General features: G+C 35.6%; 3 protein-coding genes across 3 annotated transcripts; 2 read left to right on the top strand and 1 right to left on the bottom strand.

Annotated features, from left to right (window-relative positions):
• Positions 1-5,569: 5,569 nt before the first annotated feature.
• Positions 5,570-7,108, bottom strand: LOC119665594 (G-box-binding factor-like). Its single transcript, XM_038074820.1, has 2 exons — positions 6,453-7,108; positions 5,570-6,023 (listed from the first exon to the last, which is right to left on the bottom strand). Exons 1-2 carry the CDS (start codon positions 7,106-7,108, stop codon positions 5,570-5,572), a joined length of 1,110 nt encoding a protein of 369 aa, XP_037930748.1.
• Positions 7,109-7,736: 628 nt separating this feature from the next.
• LOC119665595 (uncharacterized protein K02A2.6-like) lies at positions 7,737-9,071 on the top strand. Its single transcript, XM_038074821.1, has 3 exons — positions 7,737-8,031; positions 8,080-8,735; positions 8,820-9,071. Exons 1-3 carry the CDS (start codon positions 7,737-7,739, stop codon positions 9,069-9,071), a joined length of 1,203 nt encoding a protein of 400 aa, XP_037930749.1.
• Positions 9,072-10,204: 1,133 nt separating this feature from the next.
• On the top strand, positions 10,205-11,209 carry LOC119665596 (uncharacterized protein K02A2.6-like). The gene has a single exon (XM_038074822.1). It carries the CDS (start codon positions 10,205-10,207, stop codon positions 11,207-11,209), a length of 1,005 nt encoding a protein of 334 aa, XP_037930750.1.
• The last annotated feature ends 1,641 nt before the right edge of the window (positions 11,210-12,850 follow it).

Genomic DNA, 12,850 nt, shown 5'->3' on the forward strand with positions numbered 1-12,850 from the left:
TAGAGTTGTGGTCGGTAGACGTCTGACTCCAGCTCTTTAGTTTGGCTTTATGAGCAACAATCTACACAAGCTCAACTTCAGAATATTTTTGATACTATGAAGAAAGCTTTCGAGCATAGCATAAAATTTAGATAAAGTTTAATATAAAGGGCTGCTGAAAAAGTTGTGGTTATTCCTACCGATCACTTAGGGTGGCTCACGTTATAAGGGAGAAATTTAAAAATGAACTTTGGAATGAGGGCACCTCCTGAAAATATACTATTGACCAAACAAAAATGTTCCTGAAGTTTTGGAGAAATAGGAATAAAAATGACGTTGTGTCCTACTCAAGCAAGGTTGGGATTTCAGTACAAAAAACGGAATATTTTCAATATAAGTCATTTTATTCCATATCAAAGAGATATCAAAGCGGCAAATTTCAAATATTTCAAGCAAGAATATCCACAATTTTAAATTTCGTCGCCCCAATGTTTATTCTAGAGATCAATTTACATTTAACTCGGGTAATTTGTGTGAAGTTAATCATTGACAAAGATTTTTCGTACACAATCTTGACAAGTTTTATCAGTTGCTATCCTTTCACATGAATGAAAAAACAAGATTTGCAAGTAGTCGAACACTATCATAAAAACTACCTTCACACAACAAATCAGATTTAAGTTTTAAAGCATATATATGGTATATATATATATATTATATGTATATATATATGCTGAAAAAAAAAGATTTTCTTAAAATGATTATTTTGTATTAATTGTAGTATACCATATATGTATTGTAATCCAAAATTTACATACCGTTATCAATCCTTCGGCTAAGCAATCTCATTCTATACGCTCTATCGTCAAAACTGTTAAATGCATTATTTAAAAAAGCGTCTTATATATCAAGTTTGTAAGTCTTCATGCCCACACCTTTTGTTATAACAAAATAATAAAATGATCTTGAATTGAAAAATGTTCATTTTTTGTACTGAAAACCCAACTTTTCTCAATTGGCGCAATACCATTTTTAATCCTACATATTTCTCTACAACTTCAGGAATATCGTTTTTTTGGTTAATGGCATATTCATAGCGGGTGTGCTCATTAAAAATCATATTTTTGTTTTTTGAGTCACCCTAATGTAGGATGGCTCTTCGACATTTTTTTTTTTTGTTAAATCTGCAAATAAGACAAAAATCGTTTTAATATTGCACCTAGTACAAATAACAAAAAAAAAAGGTACTAATAAGCAATTTGATTTAAATATTTAAGGTAAAAAAAATGAAGCTATTTTGCTACTCGCTGTCCATTAAGTCTGCCACTGTTTTCCTTTTTAGCCGTCTAGGTATTGCAACCACCTGGAGAAGACTGGATGCTGTAACGTTGACATGTGTTTTCAATCGCTGTTTGTGAGCAATGGCTCACCTTTTTGCCACGACGTCGACTGTTGGTATGTCAAGGTCACGGTGGAGATCACTTTTCTAATGTAATATGGAGCATTTACGATGTATCGTAGTTGCAATGTATTTCTTGCTGGCACAACCCCAGAATTGTATGCCATAACTCCAAGCCGGCTTCAATATTTGTTTATAGACCATTAGTTTGTTGTGGATTGCCAGTTTAGAGCGCCTGCCAATGAGATGGTAAAATTTGTTTAGTTTTAGGTCAAGCTCTTCTCGTTTTTTCTTAACATGCGCTTTTCAGCGCAGCTTAGCGTCGAGCGTAATGCCCAGATATTTGGCTTCGTTGGCGTGTGGAATTTTTGTGGCATCGATATGAATTGGAGTATGGTTATAATTTCGCAATGAGAAGACTATATGTACTGATTTTTCCTTATTTAGCTTGATTCTCCATTTTTTTGCCCATGAAGCAATTTGATTGACTGTGTGTTGCAGATTAGGCGTCGCGTCTTCTGTATTGTTTTCGATTGCTAGAACCGCAGTATCGTCTGCAAATGTTGCTGTAACTAGTTGGTTTGCAGAGGGTAAGTCGTGTGTAAACAGGAGATATAGAATGGGCCCAAGAATGCTCCCCTGCGGGACGCCTACGCTAATCTTCTTTAGTGCTGAATGTGCACCTTCATATTTAACACTGAAGTACCTGTCGTTTATGTTATAATCTAGTATGTTTTGCATTAGTTTAAACAATCTTAAATAATGAAATGTAAACAAAATTCAGTTAAATATAAACTGTCAATCGTGTCGGTTGTATTTACTTCAGTTGGCGACGAGGATAAAAATCTGCAATTATTCAATCCCTTTCACGCTTATTTCGTACCGTTCAATTTTACATACAATCAAGCCGGGCGAAAGTGAAATTTATAAGCAATTGCTTAAAGAACAACAAGAGTTCTCAAAAAATTTACTGAAACAACAACGTGAGCGGATGGACTCAATGTTCCAAAAACAAGAAACTACCGGTGTATCTGAAAAAAATCACAACATTGTTCCAGTATTTCACAAATTTTCGAAAGAACAGCAAACCTGGGAATCGTACTTAGAACAACTTAACCAAAATTTTTTAGCATATTCAGTTCAGTGCAGTGAAAAACAAAAATCATTTTTCTTGTCTTGGATTGGCACAGAAAATTTTGAGCTGCTAAAAAATCTTTTCGGTAACACGAAAGTACAAGAACAATCTTTCGATAATTTAACGGAAAAACTAACGGATCATTTCCAGTCGAAACGACATTGTTTTTTTTTTTTTGTTGCTTCCCTTTATTATACAACTGCCAAGATTTAGCATTTAGTATACATTTTTACATAATGGAACTTCAAGTAATAATTCAAAAACAAGATTAAGAATTACATGAGTGAACTATTAATAGTGAATAAAAACTTTTCTTTAAATTATATAAACTAAATATTATAAAATAATTAAAATTAATGGATAGATGATATAATAAATGAGTCAATTAAATAGACTGCTATGAATATATTAGTTAGTTTGCTAGTTCTGATGGAAATAAGCGTTTCAATCTTCTGTTATGTGTGGCTTCGTCATTAGGTAGCTGCCTCATTGTTGGGTTAGGATGGAAAAGTAATCTGTCTGTGTGCTTTTTACTATTTTTTCGGATAACGTCTGCAACGAAGGGTATCTTTAAATCGCGATGAATGTCATAGTTTGAGATGTACCATTCAGCGTTGATGATAGTCCTAAGTATTTTTGATTGTAGTCTTTGCAGTATTTGAATGTTGGATTTACATGCTGTGGCCCATATTTCGGCTCCATATTTCCATATTGGAGCGATTACTGTTTTATATACTAGAAGTTTATTTTCCACGGTTAGTTTTGATTTCGAGCAGAGTAGCCAGTACAATTGTCCAAAGCGACGTTTAATTTCATTGCTTTTAGCTTTAATATGGTCTTTCCAAGTTAATCTGCTATCTATAGTAATGCCAAGGTAATTAGCCTTTGTGTGTGTGAAGACTTCGTCATTGTTAATTTTTATACGTTTTAGGTCATATTTTTTATTCGTGTAGATAACATGAACTGTTTTGCTTGTATTTATTTGAACTCCCCATTTGTCGAACCATTCGAGCGTTGCGTTTAGGTAATTCTGCAAGTTGTCTGTGGATATGTTAAAATTTTTATTAGCTGCAATTAGGGCTGTATCATCTGCAAAAGTTGCTATCAAACTTTGAGGATCAGAAGGTATCGGGACATCAGCTGTGTATAGCAAGTAGAGTAATGGACCTAGTACGCTTCCTTGGGGCACACCAGCTTTCATTTGTTTAAGTTCGGAGATTGTGGCTTTATACTTCACATAAAAGTATCTATTTTGTAGATAGCTCTTAAGTAGGAGGTAAAAGTTTGTTGGAAGAAGCTCTGATAGTTTAGTTAGTAGACCTCCATGCCAAACGCTGTCAAAAGCCTTTGCGACATCTAGATATACCGCCGAGGAAAATTGTTTTGTGTCAATATCACTAGTTATTTTATTAACAACTCTGTGAACTTGTTGTATAGTCGAATACTTTTTCCGAAAGCCGAATTGATGGTCAGGTACAAGTTTTTCTTTATGAAGAATCGGTTCTAGTCTTGATAAAATTATTTTTTCAAACAATTTTGACATAACTGGTAATAGGCTAATTGGTCTGTATGATTTTGTTACAGATATGTCCTTATTTGGTTTAGGTATAGTGATTACTTCTGCTACTTTCCAAACTTTTGGAAAATACTTAAGGCGAAAAGCGCAATTAAACAGATTTCTCATATATACAAGTGCTTGAAGAGGCAGCTCAGTCAGAATCTTTCCTGTGATACTATCATATCCCGGTGATTTTTTTGCTTTAATTTTATTTTTAATAGTATTCTTAATCTCTGTTATTGAAACTTTCTTTATTGCGACATTTTGAGTAGAGCTGCTCCGTGTAACGTTGCTATCATGCTGTTTTGGGTTACTAAACGTAATTTCGAAGTACGTGGCAAAAAGTTCAGCTTTTTCGGTGTTAGTTCTAGCCCAAGTTCCATTTGCTTTCCTTAGTGGTGGTTGAAGCATTACTGAGTTGTTGATATTTTTAGTAACTTTCCATAAAGAATAGTTAGTGATTTTGTCAGCTGTCAAGTTCATTATGCGTTTTTGCAGGTTTTTATTTTTCTCATTAAGTAGCATAATTTTAAGTTCTTTGGTTAGTTTGTTTAAGTCCTTTTTTAGTTCAGGGGACCGATTTATTTGCCATTGTTTTCTCAGTTTTCTTCTGTCCATTATCTTGCTTTTAACTGCCATCGAGATTTTATTTTGAGTGTCGTTTTATTTAAGAACTGGGGTAGAATTTGTCACGGCAACAGCGATCATTTCGTTTAAGCATACAATCGCGCTTTCAATTTCGTCTTCAGATTTTAAGGAAATATTTATTGTCAGGTCGGTATTAAGAATATCTCTAAACGTGTCCCAACATGTTTTGTTATTATAGATTAATTTTGTCCTTGTGATGTTTAGTTTTCTGTCGCTTTGATATGATAGCATAATTGGTGAGTGATCAGATGATAAGTCAGGAAGTGTACTTACTGTAAGAAATCGTTTATTTATATTTTTGGTCACAAAGAAGTCAATCACGTCTGGTATTTTGTTCATATCATACCTGTGCTTAGAATGTCTGCTTTTTTTGTCAATGATAGCATTATGTAAATTTTTCCCTTTGCAGTTGGTAATTCTTGAGCCCCACAAAGTATTTTTTGCATTAAAGTCTCCACCAACAATGTACCGATTGCCGAGAGTGTTAAGGTAGCTCAGGTATACATCCTTCGAGTTATTGTGCTTCGGAGGGCAGTAAATAGCTGATACTGTTAACTCGCCTTTTGTATCTTGAATATGGACACTTGTAGCTTGTATTTGTTCTGTTTGGTATATACTGGCTATTGAGCATTGCATATTTTGCTTAATAATTACTGCTGTTCCACCATGGGCTTTGTTGTCGGGATGATTTGTATGATATATCGAATAGTTAGGGATTTTGATGAAACTTTTATCTGTGAAGTGGGTCTCTGATACCAGTAGTATATCAATGGAATTGATATTTAAGTATGTTCTCAGTTCTAGTAGTTGTTTGCTGAGACCGTTTGCATTCCAAGCTAAAATTTTTAATTTATTTCTGTCCATCGAGTTTGGTGATTAGGATGGTTAAAATATGTATAACGTTGGTAACTTGCGTCATAAGCTGTTTCATCATTTGCTGGAGTTCGACAAATTCGGAGTTGTTTGGTTCATTGTTTATTGGAATGGGTTGAGTTGGATGCGATTTTATTATTTCGGCGTATGTTTTAGCTGGTTGGATTTGTTGGGTTTGTTGGGTGGTAGTTATTAGGTTCGTAACAGCTTTAGTTGGCAGAGATATTTCGTTATTTTGAGATGTGGTTTTTTGTTGTTTTGCGCGAAGAGCTGGAAATCGTTTGATTTGAAGAGTTTTATAAACTGTACAACCTTTGTAGTTTGCAGTGTGGTTTTCTTTACAGAGAGCGCATTTAACGACGTTGTTCTTACCTTTCATGGGACAGTCAATTGTTTTATGTCCTTCGGAGCATTTAACACAGATTGGACTTCTTGTACAAAAATTTTTTGTGTGTCCATACTTTTGACAATTGGTACATTGTGGTATTGTTCTTTTTGGATGGGGAGGTTCAAAATTTATTTTGCAGTGCAGTAGGTCTTTGATATTGTAAATTTCCTTGTTATTTACATCTTGTTTAATTTCGATTGTAAATAGGTTTAATGGAGATTTTGTGCGCGAATGTTATACGTTTTGTATATTGCACACTTCATGTCCATTTTTGTTAGCGGAGTGGTGCATACCGCGTAAGAAGATCTTAAACCCCCTTTCTTCTTTTGGCTTATACGTGTAGTATTCTACGCTTTTTTTTTAAAGAAATTTTACTATGCTAGTGTAATCTGCTGATTCGTATGGCTGGATTTTTATTTCATTGTTTTGTAATACACGAATTTCATATTTAGATATTTGTAGTGCATCTAACGTTTTAATTAGGTTGTCTAGCAGCTGTACTTTTTGCACGTAAATGGGTGGTGGTTTTTTATTTTTAGCCGTTTGATTTTGTGTTGTTTTGCTATCTTTAGTGGGTTCTTTATCATTATCAGTTGCTAGAACTGCAAACCTATTTGTAGCTAAGAAATATTCGTTTAATGTGTACTGTTTTTTGTTTTGTTTGTGCTTTTTGGCGCTTATTCCATTGATTTGCTTACCAAGGGAGCTACGAATTCTCTTATTCACTACTGGCGTGTTGAAGCCATTGTTTTTATTTGTGTTTGCATCTTCCGTTGTGTTTGCAGTTCTGGTGTTAATATCAGAGTTTTCCAAATTCTGAATGAGTTTTGATGGTGAATTATGTTGATGATGGTTTGATTGTTGGAGTTTTATGTGGTACTCCTGCTGCATTTGTTGTTTCTCTATTTGCTGGTTCTGTTGTGGTTGTTTTTGTTGGGTTTGCAATGATTTTTCTTGCAGTTGTAGCTGTTGATTTGATTGTAGAAGTGTTGTTTGATTATTATTATTGGATACTTTTGAATATAGGACAGCTTGTTGGTGTGTTTTATGCTGTTGTTGTTGTTCTTGTGATTGTTGTTCGTGATTTGACTCGCCTCCACCTTTTGGTGGAGTTCGATTGACCGGCATTACGATAAATTAAGCGATTATCAAAATAGGATATGAAAATATAGTTTACTATTATGAACAGTTTGAGAAGAACTGATCTTGTGTTATAACACTTTTAAAATAAAGGTTTGTGTACACACTAATCAAAGAATAGGTTGTATATGCTGTCTCAGCTGAATATTTTAATTATGTTTAATTACTATAAACAGCTTTTTCAGTAATAAAATAAAATATAATAATAATAGATGTCTCTATCAGCACTTTTTGTTTTGTTCATATATACACAAAACCGCACTGTTCTTTTGTTTGAATGCTTATTCACTTTTGATTATAAGCTTTAGAAATTAATCTGCTGTCTCTGTCAGCTGTTTGAATTTTTTTTAATAAAGTTGTGCAAAAAGAAAGAAAGTCAACAAAAATCGAAAAAAGCGCGCGCTATTTTCAAATTAATATTTTATGCACTTTAACTTTTACTAATTGTTTTTTGCCCAAAACTGATCTATTTTTATGAATTTGTATTAATAACAAAAGTGATATTTATAAGAATATCTCTTATTTACTTGTTTTTATACTGTAATTTAAATTTCTTCGAGACCGGTTAAAAAACACGTCCGCTCACTACGAAACTTTGACTAGATTCAAAAGGGAAATGAAGCCACATCAATCATACAGAGAGTGGGTAGCCGATCTCCGCGGATTGGCAAGAGAGTGTAACTTTTCGTGCTCAGCCCAGAATTGTTTGCACAATTTCGTGGATGATATGATTCGTGACCAAATTATTATACGCACACCGCACGATGCTGTGCGCACGGTTGCGTTCCAAAAGCCCCAGCCGACACTTGCTGATGTTTTGCAGATTGCAGAATTGTACGAAACAACCACTAAAACGGTGGCAACAATTAAAGAACAAACGATCGAAAAGTCAATGCCTGTTAATTCAGTTGGTACAATTATAAAAAAACCGGGTGTTTTCAACAATAACAATAATAAAGTAAAATTCAAATCATGTTCTGGCTGTGGAAACTCTCATGCAAGAGAAAACTGTAAATTTAGAAATGCTGTATGCAATAGATGTAGCAAAATTGGACATATTGCGCCAGTGTGCATGTCAAAACAAAACAAGAACAACAAACGTAGTTCAGGTGATGAAAACAAGAAGAAGGATTATCGTCGTAAAAGTCACAACATTGGTACTGTTGAAACAATTAACAGTTTAACAGGTATTGTAAAAACTGAAAGCAATAAGAATTACATTGACTTGGAAATTTGTAATAAAATTGTGTCTTTCCAAATGGATTCTGGTGCAACAGTTTCTCTAATAAATAAGCGAACATTCAAAACTCTAAATTGCCCAAAGTTGCGGAATTGTACAAAAACCTCTTTTGGTTTTGGCAAAAATGAAATTCCAGTGCTTGGTGAACTTTGCGTAGATATCAAATGTGGCGGAAAAGAAAGGGAAGTGGTAATCGTTGTCGTGGCTGTCGAAAACTGTAACAATTTATTCGGTTTCGATTTATTCAAAGAATTCGGGTTTGAGATTCAGCAAATTTGTAACATTACTGAAAGTGAATCACACAGAATTAGCGAGCTGTGTAAAAAATATGGTGATATTTTTGAACCAGCTCTTGGCACAATTAAAAACTTTAAGGTCAGTATTTTTTTAAAGCCAAATGCACATCCGAAATTTTACAAAAGCCGACAAATTCCATTTTCGCAAATGTCACTTTTCAAGAAAGAAGTCGATCGATTGACAAATGCGGGTATTTGGAAACCTGTGAAGTTTTCCCAATGGGGGTCGCCTATTGTACTAGCGCCAAAAGCTGATGGTTCCATAAGAATTTGTGGGGATTTTAAACAAGCAGTCAATGCGCAAATTGACATTGAACAATATCCTTTGTCCATACGCGAAAGTCTTTTCCATAAAATTAATTGCGGTCAACATTTTACAAAAATCGACCTTAAGGATGCGTATTTACAAATGTAGAAGGTTGCGGAAATTATCTCGATGCCATCATCATCTCCGCACCTACATTTCAACAACACATCAGCCGCCTAGAACAAGTACTTCGTATTTTACAACAAAATGGTGCAAGCAAGGTGCAAGCAAGAAAAATGTTTCTTTCTGCGAGATAAAATCGAATATCTCGGGCGTCAAATTAGTGCAAAAGGTATATTGCCAGATGAGTCAGGACTAAAAGCAGTCAAAAACCTGCAGCCGCCTAAAGATCTAAAGCAAGCAGAAGCATTCATGGGTAAGGTAAACTACTACCATAATTTTATACCTAATTTTTCGCAATTATCCGCGCCAATCAACATGCTGCGGCGAAAAAATGTAAAATTCACATGGGGTACAGCACAACAACAAGCATTTATAGCTCTTAAAACGCATATTCTCAATGCAGCGCAATTAGCACATTATCAGGAAGATTTACCGTTGGTTCTAGCTACAGATGCCTCCTCCTATGGCATAGGAGTTGTGCTCTCGCATACGTATGTTGACGGTACAGAAAGGCCTATTGCTTTTGCATCTAAAATTCTCGACATTCATCAACGACGATATAGTCAGATAGAGAAGAAAAGGCTAGCTATCGTTTTTGAAGTCAAGCGTTTCCATCAATATTTATACGGAAGAAGATTCACCTTGGTTACTGACCACAAACCTCTTGTTAGCCTTTTTTAATCCAATTCATCAGTTGCCGTCGATGACGTCACATCGTTTACAGCGATGGGCTATTATACTAATGGCTTATCAGTATGATGTTCGGTATCGTAAAACTACTGAGCATGGAAATGCCGATGCTTTATCTCGTTTACCTGTTGGTGAAGATAAAACTTTTGATCATGAAGAATCCTGTTTCAATATCAATGAACTTAACACACCTATCGACGCTGAAATAATTCGTCAGCATGCCAAAAAATGACCAAAAATGACGGTTGGCCTGAAAAGCTAATGCCACAAGATGCAGATCTTCGATCATTTTTCAATCTTCGTTTTGCTTTAATACTAAACAACAATTTGCTTTGCCTCCAGACGGAGTACAACCGGGTTGTCATTCCAGCCTCCCTTAAGCAGAAGTTTTTAAACTTCTTCATGATGGTCATTGGGGAGTATCGAGAATGAAAGAGCTAGCTCGACAACATGTCTGGTGGACTAATATTGACAAAGACATCGCACAATTAACTGAAAATTGTGATGTGTGCAAAATTGCAAATCCTGTTCACGCACGTGAATACGTAAGCTGGCCTGAAGCTGATCGACCTTGGGAGAGAGTACATATCGACTTTGCTGGTCCATTTTGTAATTCAATGTGGCTAATTTGTGTCGACGCTTTCTCGCAATTTCCGTTCGTTGTACAACTATTTACAACAACAACGGTTGACACCATATCAGCATTGTCTTCTATATTTTCTCTGGAAGGTATACCAGAAACCATCGTAAGTGACAATGGTCCGCAATTTACAGCTGAAGCATTCAAACATTTTTGCTCAAAACTTGGCATCAAACATATAACAACAGCGCCGTTTCATCCAGCCTCAAACGGGTTAGCCGAACGATTCGTCAGATCTTTTAAAACTGCTGTTAAGAAAAACATTGACGATGGATTGTCTCTCAAATTCGCTGTATCAAAATACCTTGCAACATATCGTGCAATGCCGAATGCTGAGGGTAAATCACCTCCAGAACTTTTACATGGAAGGCCTGTTCGTACCTTGTTGAGTCAACTGTTTGAATCGCCTAGGAAGCACCTTGAAGCTTCGAAACGGAAAATGAAATTCAGTCTAAAGCAACCCGTCTTCGCTAGAAACTACGCAAGAGGGGAAAAATGGATAAAAGGAGTTATTGTGAAACAACTTGGTAAAATGGTTTACCGAGTGAACACATCTTTTGGTTACATCAAACGTCACGTTAATCAGCTTAAAACTAGAAGTAGCTCTGACCTCTCTTCACAACCAATTTTTGAATTCGCTCCAAATTTCATCAATGCCACACCGCCTTCATCTAGCCAATCAACATTAATGCCTAGTGAAGAACGTTCTATCGAAGTAATTCAACTTCGAAAAAGTGGTCGTATTCGGAAGGATGTAAATCGATTTGAATCTGACGATTTCAGGAAAACTTAAACTTTGTCAAAAATTAAGGGCGGAGAAAGTGTTATAATCTAGTATGTTTTGCATTAGTTTAAACAATCTTAAATAATGAAATGTAAACACAATTCAGTTAAATATAAACTGTCAATCGTGTCGGTAGTATTAACTTCAGTTTAGATACGATTATAGTAGCTTACAGTATTGTATAGGCAATAATGATTTGAGTTTATGAAGTAATCCTTCATGCCAAACCTTATCGAAGGCTTATGATACATCTAAGACGGTACAACACACTTTCTTCTCTTGCATCGCCGATTCAATGGCATTTACGACTACATGTATTTGGTCGATGGTTGAGTGGTTTTTTCTGAAGCCGAATTGATGATCCGGAATTAAGCGTCTTCTCTCGATTATTGGTAATAAACGCGCTAGTAGTAGTTTTTCAAAAAGCTTCGATAAGGTTGGCAATAGAGATATTGGCCTATATGAGGATACGTCATTGGGAGATTTCCCCGGTTTGGGTATCATAATTACCTTAGCGAATTTCCAAAAAATTGGTACATGATTTAAACGGAGGCACAAATTGATTAAATCGCATAGGTAGATGATGCAGTTATTGGGTAAGTTCCGAAGAACTTCAGCCGTTATTAAGTCAAAACCAGGAGATTTTTTGAGTTTCATTTTTAAGATTTGTTTACTCACTTCTTCCGTAGTGACTGGTACAATTGCAGTGTCGCCTTCAGGCCAATTTGTACATGACCCAATAATATCTTGGCCTTCATTTGGACTGAAGGTTTTCTCTAGGTGCTCAGCAAACTGGTTCGCTTTTTGAGTATTTGTTTTAGCCCACTGAGTTTCATTTATTTTCACTGGGGCAAACTGCTGCATTGGTCTGTTAAATGATTTACCAGCTTTCCACAGAGACTATTCATTATTTTTGTCTGCCGTGAGGCCCATCACGAAACTATTAAAGGTATTATTTTTATATGATTTGATGGCTGTGTGTAACTTTTTAGTTACTCGGTTTAGTTGCGATTTAATTAACGGACATCTAGTTGCTTGCCAACGTTTTCGCAATTTTCGCTTCTCCGTAATCTTTTTTGTGATGAAGGGTGGGTATTTTTTACCATGTAGAGTTTGGAGTTTTGGTGTTGGTGTACTGTTCCACGCTGCCATCTGCAATTGCTGAGTGAAATGAAGTACTGCGTCATCTAGTTGCTTGCTGTTAACAATATGATCAAATTTGAGCAAATGTACAAGCTGAAGCTGAAAATATTTCCAGTCAGTAAATGTATTTGCTAACTTGGGTGGGTTCTGGTTTATTGTTGGATTTTGTGAAACTATCAGCAGCACTGGTGAGTGGTCAGAGCTAAAGTCGAAGCCTTCTCAGATGGTTAGGTGAGATGCTGGAATGTTTTTGTAGACAAAGAAGTCGATTAGGTCTGGAACTTTGCTAGTATCCGACGGCCAGTACGTTGGTTTACCAGTTGAAATTGAATTGCAAGCTGTGAGTTGCATGGCTTTGTACATTTCTCTTCCTTTCGTTGTAGTAAGTCTTGAACCCCAAAACGTATTTTTTGCGTTTAAGTCTCCTCCAATTATAAAACGGCCATGAAACCGGTTAAAAACAGATAAGTAGTCTGCGCACTTCAACTGATGCCTGGGAGGACTATA

This window comes from Teleopsis dalmanni, chromosome 1 (genome assembly GCF_002237135.1).
Source record: "Teleopsis dalmanni isolate 2A chromosome 1, ASM223713v2, whole genome shotgun sequence".
Classification (NCBI taxonomy): domain Eukaryota; kingdom Metazoa; phylum Arthropoda; class Insecta; order Diptera; family Diopsidae; genus Teleopsis; species Teleopsis dalmanni.